The 16,365-nt window shown below is 42.1% G+C and overlaps 2 protein-coding genes across 4 annotated transcripts in view; one reads left to right on the plus strand and one right to left on the minus strand.

The window, feature by feature from the left end:
• Positions 1-1,552: 1,552 nt before the first annotated feature.
• On the plus strand, positions 1,553-6,571 carry LOC108920496 (ras-related protein Rab-9A-like). 2 transcript variants are annotated; one of them, XM_018729272.2, is made up of 2 exons: positions 1,553-1,671; positions 5,564-6,571. In XM_018729272.2, the coding sequence occupies exon 2, from the start codon at positions 5,601-5,603 to the stop codon at positions 6,204-6,206; it is 606 nt and encodes a 201-aa protein (XP_018584788.1). In that variant the 5' UTR covers positions 1,553-1,671; positions 5,564-5,600; the 3' UTR covers positions 6,207-6,571. The 2 variants fall into 2 exon arrangements, with proteins under 2 accessions (XP_018584788.1, XP_018584790.1); XM_018729274.1 differs by lacking the exon at positions 1,553-1,671 and adding an exon at positions 5,168-5,241.
• Positions 6,572-14,300: 7,729 nt separating this feature from the next.
• Positions 14,301-16,365, minus strand: part of LOC108920598 (neuronal membrane glycoprotein M6-b) — a 41,056-nt gene continuing 38,991 nt past the window's right edge. For both annotated transcript variants that reach the window (XM_018729477.2, XM_018729476.2), the window contains exon 7: positions 14,301-16,352. In XM_018729477.2, coding sequence (XP_018584993.1) covers positions 16,203-16,352 — 150 coding nt within the window. In that variant the 3' untranslated portion in view covers positions 14,301-16,202. The remainder of the gene's footprint in view (positions 16,353-16,365) is intronic.

The raw sequence follows: 16,365 nt of genomic DNA on the forward strand, positions 1-16,365 counted from the left end.
ACCAATCTGCTACAGGGTCTGCTGCACCCTAAGCAGGACTTGAACCCCAGACCACCCAGCAACCAGGACCCACTCAAACCTGCTGCAACACCACAACAGACAGTTGACTGCTTAAAAAAAAAGACTGGTTGAGCTGGAAATAAGTTGTCAAGAGCTGTCACCTTGAAGTGTGTTCCCGGTTCAAAATCTCTCTCCTGCTGTAGTACCTGAATTACTCTAGTAAGAATGCCCTACAAAACTTGTGGGTAAAATCACAGTAATACTGACACACTTTGTAAGCTGCCTTGGACTAAGGTCTCAAATAAATAAAGGTTGATAATAATAACAGTGGCAGGGAAAGCAGCTTGAACCAGCAGCCTTGAGGTTACAAATAACCACTATGTGGTTTACCAAGGTAATTAAATAAAGTAAATCACACACATTTTCAGAACTGCTTGTCCCATACAGGGGTCACGGGGAACCGGAGGCAACCCGGTAATACAGGGCGTAAGGCTGGAGGGGGAGGGGACACACCCAGGACAGGACACCAGTCTGTCACAAGGCACCCCAAGCGGGACTTAAACCCCAGACACACCGGAGAGCAGGACTGTGGTCCAACCCACTGCGCCACCACGCCCCCTAAAGTAAATCATTCACATATATAATGCACTAGTCGCAAATGATAATTGTTTGAACACATTCCATGAAAATCCAGTAATCACAAGGTTAAAAAATGTGAGCAGCAAAAGCATGTCTGTGAAAACTGATTGCAGATGTTTTAGTGCGTAACATGTATGTCTGGTTGCCGGTATGAAAAACTGGAACTTGTGTCGGGTTTCTTCAGAGACTGCAAATGCGTGTAGCATTTTCGGTGCATGTGACCCCAGAGGAGCGCACAAAGAGCATGTGACAGTGTAATCTGCTGGAGGGATGGCACTCTCTGAGCACCCATGAGTCTCTGCTCTGAACTGGACACACAGTCATCCTACTACGCATGTTCATACTATTACTGTAATCGTTCCCTCCTGCACAGATTTTAGGCTGGAGGTCATTGTGAAATGCTCCCAGTCCTGACAACCACAATTTTATAAGAGCCTCTTGGCAGAGGGATTGACAAGTCTGTCATGTACAGCAGTGAAAATGTAGTAATGCAAGCGGGAAAAAGCCCCTGCCAACGGACTCTAAAGAATAGCTTCCAGTGATTGGTTTGCGCAGACATGTGAACGCGCTGTACTTGGCTGTGTATACATACTCCCTTAGAATAAACACAGAAGTTTCACAAACAATTAATAAACAGTGGGTAAAGATCTTCAAGGACCTGGGGTGATATATCATATTAATATATCATGATCATCATGGCACTTTATATATTATTGCTAATGTTTAATGTAATCATAGTTTCTTCAATGCTGTGTAATAGGAATTATTACTATTAGTATTCAATTAATAAGTGAAAGAGGTTGTCGTTGTTCGGGGGGGGGCAGCAGAGCGGCTTTCAGTGAGTGCAGGGCAGGGCAGCGCACTACAGTAAAGTACAGTACACAGTGGCGTCCCGGTCACATGAGCGCGCGCGGCTGATCTGTCGTTCGGTCGCTCGGTTCGGCCCCGCAGCGCCATGATGTCAGCAGCGCACTCAGGGAGTGGAGATTCGCGGGGTCCTGCGGGGAAACAATCCTCTCGACTCGACTGCAGGTAACGGCCGTGTGTCAAGAGAGCGCGTAGGCTGTGTGTCCTGTCACCTGTGTCCTGTGACCTGTGTGTGTGTGTGTGTGTGTGTGCTTGTTGCTCGCGGACGCGCGCCGCGCCTTCGCCGCCTTTTGACAACTTGTTCTGCGCTCTCCGACCGTCCGTGTCTCCAGCGGAGCGGCCCGATCATCGCCGTGGAAACGGTCCTGAGCGGCACGGAACTTTAACTGTGTCGGATCCGAATGAAGAAAAGGTCTCGGTTCGCTTTTACGTGACAATAACAGGCTTGTATTAATAGCCACGTCTGAAACGATCAATAAACTTTATTATGGGCGACTGACTGAGCTGTGTAAGTGGAAAGTGGGAACAGTCCACATCGACAGATACTAGTGCCTGGCTGTTCTGACAAGTCTGGATAGTCACTTTCTGTTTTGTTTTGTTTTTTAAATTTTGTTTCACATTTTGGTCGCGTGGCTGTTTCCACTTCGTCTTCGGCGCGCATAGGTGATGAACGCGCCTGACTGCAGTTACCTCTGTGATTTACTGAACTGCACAGCTGCCAAATCACTGGTCGGGGTCTGGGTGCCATAAACAGTTACCATGGTGAGATGCGGTCTTTCTACTGCATCTTAATGGTGCTTGGCCCCACTGGCATTATTCACATTATTTCTACTGTCAGGATGACAATGAATATTTAACTGACACATTTTGCATTTATTCATTATGCACATCCTTCTCTCCAAAGCCACATCCACTGCTTTTAGCTGACACCTGTATCTAAGGCCACTTAGAATGGTATATACACTACTCTAAATGCCCCGCAATTATTCACCAGTCTACACACTGGAGCAGTGTAACACCACACACACACACACACACACACACACACACACACACACACACAATAGGCAATTTAATCAATTCACCTGAAACACATGCCTAGATTGTGGGAGGATACAGTTATTTTCAGTGATTTACACTTTCATACGGCAGTGTATTCTTACAGACCCTCCTCAACAATACTACAACAGAAGTGGATTCAAACCTAGGTCCTTAGGATTGCCAGGGTAACAATAATAGTAATAGTATGCCTTTTCAGTAGTGTAGCCTACTGCAGTTAAAATGTGGAATTTCCTTCATAACATTCAACACACAGGAGGTATTGACGACCTTGTGACTGGTAGGAACCGGAGGATGATGGTATCAGCACGTGATCTCAACCAGTTGAGAGTCTGGACAATCTGGGCTTCACGTTCATTCACTGGCAGTGAATGTTTGCACGGATCTGCACCAGGAGCAGCGGATACTCTGAACTCTGCACTTGATATGATCATTAGAGGTTATTTCAGTTGGGCATTGCATTGGATTCAGCAGCGAATTCAGCAGTGAATATCGTAAAAAGATGAGAAGATTAAGACAAAATTATGCAGGCGCCATGTTACCGGTAATGCCATTGTTGGAGTATAACTTGTATAACTGAAAGGTCACAAGTAATTTGATGTAAGGGAAAAAAAGAGGGAAACAGTCACTGCTGTTGTATGGCCTAAGGCAGTGGTGATTGTGACCTTGTTTGAGTGTGTTTAAAGCAAGTAGCACAACAGCAGTCTTTTGTGAATGGCACACACAACGTGAAGAATGCAGTGCAACTGGACTTGGCTATTATAGCTTCTGCGCTCAACTCACAGGCAAGTTACGTAGGTCCATATTATGCAGTCGTTCTCAATCTGTCGCAACAGCTGATGTATGGTATGTGGAACTGGTTTATTTGCGTGTTGCTTCTTGTGTGAGAAGTGTGTGCTTGCTCTTTGCACTGGCCTTGTCTAAAAAAATGGTGTGTAGCAAGGGATTCCAGTATTAGGGGATCACGGTAGTATGGAGACAAGGTTTAGTCTGGGAATAAACCATGGCTCTCCACAAACCCTTAGGGTAAGGTGAGAGAGCTGGAGACACAGTTATCTAAGACATCTCTTGGCCTGCTTTGCATGCGGGGAGTGTTTTGTACTTGAATCAGGCTTGGACCTTTGACCTTACAAATAAGCAGTCTCCACGGCATTTAACTTGATTCGGAGACTGTAAACAGGTAAGACGTGGCAACATGAAACTGCCAGTTATACGTCGCACTTTTGCACTTCATATTATAGGGTTGTCATATATTGTTGAGGAGCTGTTTTGTACTCCTTTGGAATGGCCCCAGTTCCATATTGAATATTTTATATTCCAAGCTCAGTAAAAAAAAAATAATATTTTTTTAAGAATGTTGTGGGTTGGGAGGGCAGGGTTTAGGGGAGCAGGGCACGGTGGTGCAGCAGGCTTGGCCGGGTACTGCTATCTGGCGGGTCTGGGATTTGTGTCCCGCTTGGGGTGCCCTGTGACAGACTGGCGTCCTGTCCTGGGTGTGTCCCCCTGCGCCCTGTGTTGCTGGGTTAGGCTCCGGCTCGCTGCGACCCTGCTCAGGACAAGTGGCTTCAGCCACTGTGCGTGGGTGTCTGTGTTGTGGGTTGCTCTGTGTATTGTTAAGGGTAATACTTTCTTTAGTATTTGTATTTCACACGCAGAGCCTTTCATGGTTCTTTTTCTCTAGACAATTTTGTGTAAGGCCTCTCTGTTTACTCAGGGATTGACTGAAGTGATGACATTATTTAATTTGTTAGCCAAAAAATCCCTTTCTCCTAGGCTTTGAAATGGGAATTTCCTAGACTCAGAATATTATGTATGTATAAAATGTTTACTCTGTGCTCATGGTGAATGATGGAGTACAACAGAGCAAAATTAAAATAGCAACAAACTAGAATCTTTCCAGCTTTAAGTGACAGAATGTTGTATCTATATGGCATTATATTTGATCAGACCAGGGGTCTTTTAATAGTTAATGACACAGCAAAGTTATATAAAGTTGTTGGCCTTTCATGTCACTGGGGTTAACAAAGTGCACACAGTACGAATAGGCTCTCTTTGTTCAAATTCTGAACAAAAATGTTTTGCACCAAGTCAAGGCCGAATTGCGTCAACGTAATGTGTAAAATGCCACATGTAGGAAATTAGAAAAATCCCTTTGCTTATGATATTAGCTTATTTTCCAGTTATTGAGGGTTTGCAGATGCATTTCTTCATACCGCTGAGTTAAAGTCACTGCCAGCTTTCAGTTCTAGTCCTCAAACTAATGTGGAATGTGTTTGCTTCCCAGGTGTGTCACAGTGATTTACAGTGAAAAATAAATGTAAGGAGTGTTAACACCTCTCTGACCTCTCTGATTGTTTCCACAAATGCCATAGCGTATAAGGAAATTTCTCAACCTTTGACAAGGATGTGACTCATTTCAGTCCAGAAACTGTAACTACAGTTGAGCACAAGCTGCAGCTGCAGAACAAAGGCAACACACATTTGCAAGGAGAGTTGGGTACTTTTCTCTCCTGGTATCCTCTTAAACTGACAGTCATTATGAAATGTAGCTGTCAGTGGTTTCCCAAGACAACAAAACACAATTAAAATGCCAGAAGTCACAAATAAATTTCATCAGATGGTGTCAGTTTCAGGAGGCATGGTGGCACAGTGGACTTCGCCGGGTCCTGCTCTCTGGTGAGTCTGGGGTTCGAGTCCTGCTTGGGGTGCCTTGTGATGGACTGGTGTCCCATCCTGGGTGTGTCCCCTCCCCCATTGGCCTTATGCCCTGTACTGCTGGGTTAGGCTCCGGTTTGCCGCGACCCTGCTTGGAACAATCGGTTTCCCTGTATGTGTCAGTTCTATTTTAGATTGGTTTTTCTTATTCAGACAGGTACATTGTAATATAATATGTAATATTTTTATGAAATATCACACAGGATCTGAATATGAATACAATACATATTCAAAGCATGACAAATCTGTTTAAACATATTGCTATTTGTGCTCTGCTCTCCAGCTTCCGTCTTGCTCCAGAAGAGCTCCTCTGAACAGCTATGGCAGCCAAGTCAACCCTGCTGAAGGTCATCTTACTAGGCGATGGGGGTGTGGGAAAAAGTTCCATCATGAATCGCTATGTCACTAACAAGTTTGACGCGCAACTGTTTCACACCATCGGCGTGGAGTTCCTCAACAAGGACCTGGAGGTTGACGGCCACCTGGCCACCGTGCAGATCTGGGACACGGCAGGTCAGGAGCGCTTTCGCAGCCTGCGGACGCCCTTCTACCGTGGCTCCGACTGCTGCCTGCTCACCTTCAGTGTGGATGACAGCCAAAGCTTCCTGAACCTGGCCAACTGGAAGAAGGAGTTCATCTATTATGCTGATGTCAAGGAGCCCGAGAACTTCCCCTTCGTGGTGCTAGGTAACAAGATAGATGTGACAGAGAGACAGGTGTCTGCTGAGGATGCCCGGCACTGGTGCCGTGACAACGGCAACCACCCGTACTACGAGACAAGCGCCAAAGATGCCACCAATGTGGCGGCAGCATTCGAGGAGGTAGTACGGCGCGTTCTAGCTGTGGAGGAGCAGGGAGAGAACCTCATCGCCACGGACACAGTGGACCTTCACAGGAAGTCTCGCTCTGGTGGCATTTGCTGTTGATACTGCCTTAGTAACACATGACTCTGGAGCACAGGTTACCCCAGAGGAAAAGGCTGCGGGGCTGTGTTACCCAAACCCTCATCAGCACCATTTGGCATGCAACATTTCATTGTGCCAAAAAGTGTAAATAGTTTAAAGTTTTGCACTAAGGGCGATTTCAAGCAGGTTTCTACAATGGCTGAATTCTGCGGGTATCAAATCTGTGACTTGAGGAGTCAGATTCCAGTCCTTTGCAGTATTTGATAAACAGTGACCAAACATTTTATATCTTAACAGTAACTCAGCAGGACAACAGGTAAGAATGATGAAATATGAAGTGTACAACAGATTTTTTCTTTCTCCCCTATAGTGTTTTTGCTCCTACAGCCAAGACATTTTATTTATTGGAGTTAGAGGTATTTTAAAATAATATAATGCATTACAGTCATCATACAAATGTAGAATAAAAGGTAATACTTGCCAACTGTAATTTATTCATTTTTAAGTGTAAACTCTGCACTGGATGAAAATGTATATCCTTAATATATTGTATCATGGCTTTTGGACATAATTTTGGAACATTCAGTTAAATAACTCTTTGTACATGACTTTTTATTGTACTTAGATGAACGTGAACATTGATTCAGCATTTTTATGACAGATGTTGGCCATCATTGAGAATATATGGTGGTTTGAAATCTGCGGTGCCTATATGAATGACTTGATCCAAACACACACAGCATGCTTCATATTTTTCTTTTAAAAAAGAAGATTCATTCTGGCAAGAATCAAGCAAGCAATACAGGGAAGGCAGTTGCACATAAACAAATGTATAGTTCAAACCACCACTAATTAATGCTGACCTTTCTTTATTCACATTAAAGAAAACCAGAAGGTGTTGTCTGCTGTGTTTTATGTTATTATATTGTATGAAAATGGACAGTTTTGTATTTTTAGTTGATTTTTTTTTTCTCTTTAACCCATTGATGTGACTCTGGCTGTAACAACAATTAGCAGTTTGTCACAAATGACACACACAGGTTTGAACTTTGTAAGAACGGGTGTTTCACTAGCTGTATGGAGCAGGTATTCCATTTCAGAATACTTGTAAAGATTTTCGGTTTTCATAAATATACTTTTAATAGTCTACATAAGGTTTTAGCCATTTTCCACAGACTGGTGGCCAAATTTCTTAGCTGGTATCCATGCAATCTCACGGTCCGAGAGCGAAAGGCTCATCTGCATGGAAGCAGAATCAATCCGATTTTATTCCATATAAAGCACCAGCGAACCATCGCTGTGCCACGTGCTGCTCATTATTCCCACACCATTATGAGGAAATGGTGAATAATAAGCATAATGAGTCGGTGAAGTGTCCAGCCTCTGGTGGCCTAGCTGCTCAGGGGAAGGACAGGCCTGCATAGGGAAAGTGAGCTCCACGTGCAATAATGGAACAAAAAGTAAATTACGCACTCGGCGAAAATCTCCGAAACAGTTAGTGCAGGTTAGTGAGTCATGTATAAAGTTCTATGTTTCGTTTCAGTGATGTGGACACACTAGAGCCACAGATCCTTATTTATTAGCATTCCTGGTTGAGCTTCGAACCTGAGCAAGCACATGTTCTTTAGACGGTTGGCTACCCAGTAAAAAGCAAACAGGACGAGATATAATATTAGGGGAATGATCTTGATATTAAACAATCCATTCTTTCTGGTCACTCAGGAGCTGGAACTCGTGCACTCAGCTGTCAAAAGCAGTCAGCCCGCGTTCGTCCAGTAAATTAGTTACATATTGCAACAAAACAGGGTCACAACACCGCTTAATCGTCAGCCAGCGCGGTTATTAATCTCTTGGAACATCTTTTACTTTAATCATTCATTCAGAAGCCAAAGGCGACCCCAATGTCACGTGACCGCACACGACATGAAGTCGCAAAGTGATGACGACACCGCGGCTCCCCGTCCGTCGATGCTGCGTGCGGACCGATTTCAAAATGTTGTCTTTTCTTTTCCTCCTGTTACATTCCTCTCTAGCAAACGTACTGGACCTAAAGCAGTGAAACGCCTCAATAAAACAATGTTTTGTCGTCTCTGTTGCTGTGCTGCCTCCGTGTGTCCAGCAGGTGTCGCGGTTGTACAGAGGACGAAAATATTGTAACGACCCGCGTTTGGACGGGAAGATTTGTTTAATATGAACAGTTGAATTGTGGGTAAACTGTAAATAGAGGGTTCGACCACTAGGGCGATTCATGGGGAAACTAATGCGGTTGACTGTTTTTGGGAGTGTGTTAAAAATGGGTCTGGAGGCGTTAAACAAGCTTGGAAGGCTGATTAGAATCGCAAGTTCTTGGAAAAAGGAGGTCCTCAGATCTAGGGTATTATTTCCCTATCTGCCGGTGTTTAAATAAACGTTCTAGTTGAACGTTGCCTCTACGTTCTGCTTCATCCAAACCCAGCTGCGTGCTCTGTATCAAAGTGCAGTCAAGTGCTGCAATATTATAGTATTGTCTTATATGCATACATTGGACTGACAAAAGCCAATCAATCATTTTGACTTATTAATAGAACTGTCACGTATCATTTAGCTTCAATCATTAGACACAATTATGAAAATTATATGCTAGATTTAGTGTGTGCATGTGTGTGATTGCATTGTAATTGTTGCTTAACTGTAAAATAATGTACAGATTTGTATTTTAAGGAGATGCAGTTTGTGTCAGTTGACTCAGTGTTTTGCACTGGGATTTTAGGTGATAAACTGGTGAGTGTGAGGTATATGCCCTGTGAAATGGCTGTGTGTAAAAAGATGTTTAGATGTGCATTCCTTGGACTCTATGTGTCATACTGTTTTTTATTTCTGGGATTTTGTGGATGAGGGAGGGTGATGATTTGGAGATGGACAATTGCTTTCTTGTTCTCTTGGAGGTGGTATTGCTGACCATGGCTGTTGTCTGGCAAGTGTGGACTCCAGCAGGAAACACTTGGGGAGAAGCTTGACCTCAGACACTTCTGCTGGTCAGCGCCAGGCCTCTTGGCAGCACTGTGTTTCAGCAGACATTGTAGGAAGTAGACTGAAAGGGCAGAAAGAGCCTTCCTCTTACAAGGGCAGAGGGCCAGACACTCACTGCTTTGCTGAGGATGCGGTTCTCTTCCATCCCCAGAACCAAGGGAGGACCAGTGGGCCTCTGTGGCATCAGGGTTTTCCATCAATGGGCAACTGCTAAGCTGAGCCCACTCTTCCCGTGTAGAGTTCAGGGTAGGATGGGCGAATGGGCTGGCAGGTTTGGGATATTGTTCACTTATGCAGCACACACACACACAGGCTGAATCTACTGTGTCCCGAGTAGGGTCTCAGCAAGCTGGAGCCCCACCCAGCAACACAGGGTGTAAGGGACACGCCCAGGAGAGGACACCAGTCCATCACAAGGCACCCCAAGTGGGACTCAAACCCCTGACCCCCCAGGCAGCAGGACCTGGCCAAGCTCACTGCTCCACCATGCCCCCTCAACCATGCAGCTCAACTGCAATCAAAATTGATCACAGTTCCTGCCCAGAAAATTAATTCTATGCTGCTAATAAGGTTATTAGGGTCAGTTAGTGGTTTGTGTTTAGTGCTGCTGCCTTTGGCCCTAAAGGTCACAGGTTAAAATCCCACCTTTGGCTGTAGTGTCCTTAAAGAAGGTATTTACCCTGAATTGCTCTGGGGACGTTACTAAGGTGTATAAATGGGTAAAAATTGTATGTAGGTTAACAGCATAAGTACCTTTAGAGTAAAGCATCAGGTCAACTTCATATAATTTGACTGAAGTGCGACTCTACAAATGAGCAGATTGTCTCAAGTCTTTCTTTACTGGTTTGAGTGATTAAGGTAAGGAATCTGGAGGTTTTTAAACATTCTGACTTAACAGAATCTATTTTTTATATATTAATAATTATGAGAAAGTCAAAGTAGTGATTTTGCTACTTTTTTGTAGATAAATTATTTTTTAGTGATCTCTAATTCAAAATTTTTTTTTTCTTTTTTTTTTTTCTTTTTAAATGTGTAATGCCTCTAAGGCATTGAAACTGCCTAAATGCAGGAAAAACCCAAACGGTTTTTCTGAAAGTGCATCGCAATAAACACAGACGCACACATACCTTTGTATACATGCATGCATATACACAATTACATCACTTTACACATCAATGCTGGGACTTCACATTGATTTTGACACCTCAGTGCAACCAGGAAACATGTCAAAGATGATGATTGACCGGTAGTACCATTTTAATTTTTTTATTTATTGGTCATAAGCGAAAGAATATGAGCTTTTAGGAAAGGAGTTTTTTTAAAACGACATTTGTCCTTATTCAAATGTCTTCATGAGGTGTATTTTTGTAGTCAGTTTATTATGAGTCTAAAAAAATTCACTATTTTACTATTTTCAATTATACAGGAAAATTTCCATCCTTCAAATGTTACACTCTTTGTATGACATGAAAGATTAAAATCATCCTGGACCAGAACACAAATACGCAGTTTTATTGCCACTGTAATTTTCTAGGCATAGAAATGTATTTGGTGGCTATCAGTGAACAAAAGTGATTGAACTGACACCTGAATTTTCTGTATCCTTTGAAAGCCGCCTCTATATATAACTGGACCATATTGGAAAGAACAGAAGTTGTCTCAGCTGGACACAGCATAGTGTTGACTATCCCTCTGCCTAAGCAGCATGCTGTATTTCCTGACCCTGCCTGTGTGTATGGAAATCCAAGAGATAATGCCGTCACCACACTTTAGAGAGGAGATCTATTCTGTTTTTTTTTTTTTACTATAATATTTGTTTTATTAGTATACTGTTCTGTCTAAAGAAGCTGAAGCTCTTATTCTTCATCCTTTCAAACCTGGCTGTTGTTTGTGGAAGTTTGCATTCTGCAGCGATCAAGGATGTTATGTTGAATCCAGCTCACTTTGTGTGTAGTCTGCACGTTTGCATGTGTTTCCTCCCACAGTCCAAGAACACGTGTTTCAGGTGAATTGTTGACTCTGAACTGATGTGTGTATTTTTTTGAGTGAGTGAGCAAGTGTGTTATTGCCCTGCTCTATGAATGGCTGAAGGATTGTTGGGAGTTTAGTGTAGAGTATCTAGCATTGTAAGTCATCTTGCTGTCAGCTAAATGGTTTTCAACCAGCAAAGCAAAAGGATGAATTTTTAAATCAGCCTTAACACCTTTCCATGTCCTCAAGAAAATGCATATGTAAAGTTTATGCGTTTATGCGTTTCTCCACAGCTCATTTTTGTCCCTGATGTGTCATCTGTCTTTTGCACTGCCACATAACTCCTACCAGTTCCTTTGTCTCCCTTTGCCAGCCCTGTATACGCTGTTACCCATCAAATAAATCTCATTTTAATTGTGTGGACTTAGAAAATACTTTACACCTTCATGCTGTCTGCCTGAAGTTTAAAAAAATTCCACAGGAGCAGAATGTTCTAAATCATGGTGGTTTATGATCATGCCTGTCTTGCTCCCCAGCAGCAGCAGTGCCGAGATTAATTCTTATAGTCTATAAAAGCAGGATGTTATATCTTTGAGACTAAATTGGATGGGTTATTGGTTTTTGAACTTCAGTGTATCATTTCTGCTTTTCCACGTCCATCCACTAGTGAGTACCAAGGCTGCCTGTCTCCACAAAACATCACCAACTGATTATGGATTCCTTCCGCATCCCGCCAGCCTCCTCCATTCTGACGAAAAACAAAAGGGCCTTTGTGTTGCCCTCCCTTTGGATACCGGCTGCATTCCAAAACTGCTCCGGGAACGAGGAGTCTATCTCTGCAGAGGCCCCATAGGGCTCCCCCACCTGGCCCCGTCCTTCACCCCTGGCCTCTCCTTCTAATCCCAACCCAAGCACTGAACACAACATCAAGGTATGCACAGCTAAATGTTGTTTTTTAATCTGTAAACTTATTCAGGTTTATTGCTTAATACTACCATCATATATTTTCTTTTTGCTTTTTTGTCTTTCTTTACCCTGCGTGCTGCTGGGTCACTGTGCAATGTACAAGCACATGTACCCTGCTTCATAAAAATTTTAATTGTTTGAGAGAGGAAAACTGTGCAAAATTATTTTCAGTGCAGTGTCATAGTTGTGCGATGTTTTTCCTCCTTCAAATGAAGTGTATACTGCATATACACCCATAACATCCTACAAATTTACTGTTGAGAAAACAGATCACTGTCTCTACAAGTGTTTTAAACCTTTCCAAACTGTTATACTGCTGCCAAAAGAACTGGCAAATGCTATGTATTTATATGAAGCAGCACTTAAAGGAAAGAGCATATGTAACAATTTTCTCTACTTCAAAATGTGTAACATATTTCCTTTCAATTTAACAAGTACAACAGCTGATCTGACATGAATAGCAGAATGGATTTATAGCATGGACAAAATAATAAATTGCAATTGTGTTAAGCAAGGGGGGGCACGGTGGTGCAGTGGCGCAGTGGTTTGGACTGGGTCCTGCTCTCTGGTGGGTCTGGGGTTCAAGTCCTGCTTGGGGTGCCCTGTGACGGACTGGTGTCCCGTCCTGGGTGTGTCCCCTCCCCCTCCAGCCTTGCACCCTGTGTTGCCGGGTTGGGCTCCAGCTCTCCGCGACCCCGTATGGGACTTCAGATTGTGTGTGTGTGTGTGTGTGTGTGTGTGTGTGTGTGTGTGTGTGTGTGTATGTGTGTGTGTTTCCATTAGTGGGGGGCGCAGTGGTTTGGACTGGGTCCTGCTCTCTGGTGGGTCTGGGGTTTGAGTCCTGCTTGGGGTGCCTTGCGGTGGACTGTTGTCCTGTCCTGGGTGTGTCCTCTCCCCCTCTGGCCTTACACCCTGTGTTGGCGGGTAGGCTCTGCTTCCCTGCGACCCCGTATGGGACAAGTGGTTCAGAAAATGTGTGTGTGTGTTTCCATTAGTTCAGCTTGCCTTTGTCATTCATTTCCATGTTTTCACACATGAACAAACTGTCATTAAAAACAGTAATGAAGTGTAATCTGCAAATATTTTAATATCTACCTGAACAAAACACAAGGAAACTCTTGGCACTTGTAGAAAATATTGGTTTACTATAGGTTACAAATTGGTACTATACAGGATTCATATATCAACTTTAAAAAATGGACTATGAAAAAACTATGATTACCATGTATTTGACATACAATGTTTTGTTAGAAAAAAAAGAAAAGAAAATGGGCAAACAATGCCTACAAGAGTTTGTCAGTACAAATGACTACACATCACCAGTATTACTGCAGAAACAGTCATCTCTCGTTCATGCAATAATGAATAAACACCAAAATATCCCTGTACACACTAGCTAACGGAAAACAGAAAACATTTCAGTAATTTTTTTGTCAGTATTTTCAATCTTTGCACATCAGACCAATACTGAAATACAACTCTTTTTTTTTTTAAATATCCTTTCCATTACAAAATTCCAAAGTGGTTAAACCACTAATTAGAAGAACACAAAGACAAAAAAATCCTAACTTTTAACATATTTGCATTTTAAATATACACACACACACACATTTTCAGAACCGCTTGTCCCTTACGGGGTCACGGGGAACCGGAGCCTACCCGGCAACACAGGGCGTAAGGCCGGAGGGGGAAGGGGACACACCCAGAACGGGACGCCAGTCCGCCGCAAGGCACCCCAAGCGGGACTCGAACCCCAGACCCACTGGAGAGCAGGACTGCGGTCCAACCCACTGCGCCACCGCACCCCCATTTTAAATATAATTTAACATATTTAACTGTTGGAGTTACAGTTCCTTTTTGCAGTCTGTATGACCATAAAAGGATGGGAAGGGGGATTCATTCAGCATTCAAATAACATTCACAATTTTTAATCTCACTGTCTGAAAACATGGTATAATATTTAGGTCTGCCATAATAATAAAGCACAATCCATAAAGTTTGAAAAAGTATCTTCGAAGATCAATATTTTAATACACAAAGAAAGTTTTGCTGGATCTTGTAATAATAGGTGACACATGAACAACATTTAGCCTTCTACTAATGGCTATTCAGGGGGATAAGATAATAATAATTATACATCACATATGGCAAAATAGTTATTTACTAATCTTTTTTTTTTTTTTTTTGCTTTGTTTTCAACAACTTTCTCAGCACAAAATAGAGACAATACAAGCCCTTTGTCAAACACTGCTGATTTAATCTTTTCTTGATGTTTTTTTGTTGTATTTACTGTACAGTATACCACAATGAAAATACAAGGCTGACTATATTGCAAGAGGAATGGGTAAATGCATTGTAAAATGGTAAAACTTGGTCCTGCCTCCCCATTTTATCGCTCACATTTATTCTAACACCCTATAGTTGAACCTCCTCTGTTACCTCTGTGGTCCAGGAAATATAAATTTCTGCAGACTGAACATTAATTGCACTGTCAGCGTTTAGTCACAACCATGTTTTTTTTTTTTTTCTTAATTTTAGTAATGCGGCCAAAGATGATCCAAAAGTGTAATTTTGCATACTATTTGAGTTGGCTTGTGTTGCTGCATTGATTTGATGAATTTATGACTCATAAATGAAGCTGTTTAGTACCTGAGGTAGATTTACAAAAATAATATTCCGGGCAGGGTTTCAAAGTGATCAAGCTTGTATTGTTATTTTACTTAAAAGGATGGACACATCTGCTGCAACCTTCATAAAAAACTGAATCCTGCAAACTGCAAAAAAGGTCATCCACCTTCCCTAAGCATGGGATAAGTACACTTGTACCTCAATTCACAAACGCAATTAGGAATGGACATTCGTTATTCTGTTTATTTGTAAATCCATGCAGTATGTCACAATTACAAAAAAAAAACATTAATAATGAAGCTTAAGTGCCTGATTTACTCATGTTAGGTTCTGTTAAAGATATCAGATAATGCCAAAATGATTAGAAAATCTGCTATAACATTTTCATTTATTGATTCAGTTTTCATGAACTGCTCATGCAGTATATCAGTGTAACTCTTTCCTAGAAACATTGTTTGTGAGACAGGGTAAAATTTTGTTGGGTAGCTTTAGTCTTGGATATACGCAATAACAAGGTTACCGAAATTGGTTCACAAAGCTGCCCACTCCTTTCCCCTATCCCTACAGCACCATTTATTTCTAGAGTTTCTGTTCTGAGTATGTTTGAGCAGAAATGTAGTCTATTTTTGAATAGTGTAAATAAAACTATTAAAAATAAATAAACTGAGAAATGTCCGTATTTTCGAGAAATAGTAACTATGGTGTTCGTAACATGAGGTACACATGTACTTGTGAAACAGATGTCACAGCAGATGCAGACAATTTTTTCAATGTTTCCCTAAATGCCATGCATGCTTATTTTGTTAGAAGTAATGCTGCAGGTTTACATTTCTCATCACCAAATTCCCCTTCTATCAAACATCAACACATTACATCATTACATACAAGGACAATCAAGCAGGTATAAACAACGCATTGCACTAATTTTATCTGTTGTATCATTCTATGTTTTTTTGTAAGGCTCATCAAATTGTGCAACGAAATCTAATCAAAATTGCATCTTCTGTGAAACTGCTCTTCTCAGTCCTCCGTGTTTTCCTTTTACTCTTAGCAGCAGGTCGCTAAATCACGGCAAATTAAAACGCATGTGGTATCTTCTCTCATTTTAAAAACAGTGCAATGTTTCAAGCTTTACCAATACATACTGTTCGGAAAAAGGAACACGGAAAAAAAAAAAGAGAGAAAGGAAGATCTTTTTGAAAATGGAAAACTTTGAATAATAATAAAAAAACGTATGTACGTCTGTATATAAAACAAATAAAACAGGTTTCTGGAAACACCCTGGCAAGTTAGTTGAGAAAGCAACAACAATGCATTAGGTGTTAAGGAACCATGTTAGCGTAGCACTGTATTAGAGTTGATGGCAGGTTATCATAGCCGCTTGTTAAGTTCATCCAGCACCTAGAGCAGGCCTGGGGAAGGGGGCAGGGCCCTTTTTAATCCTTATGAGTAGGAATTGAGGCATTCCTTAGAGCGGGACTGGATGTCTTGCAGCTCCTGCTCTTCCTTCGATTTGATGTCCTGGTACGCATGCATGTGACTGGCGTCTTTTAGGTAGGCCCAGTTGGCAGAGAGAATCATGAGGAAGTGGATCTGGAAAAGAAGG

This window comes from Scleropages formosus, chromosome 14 (genome assembly GCF_900964775.1).
Source record: "Scleropages formosus chromosome 14, fSclFor1.1, whole genome shotgun sequence".
In the NCBI taxonomy this organism is placed as follows: Eukaryota; Metazoa; Chordata; class Actinopteri; order Osteoglossiformes; family Osteoglossidae; genus Scleropages; species Scleropages formosus.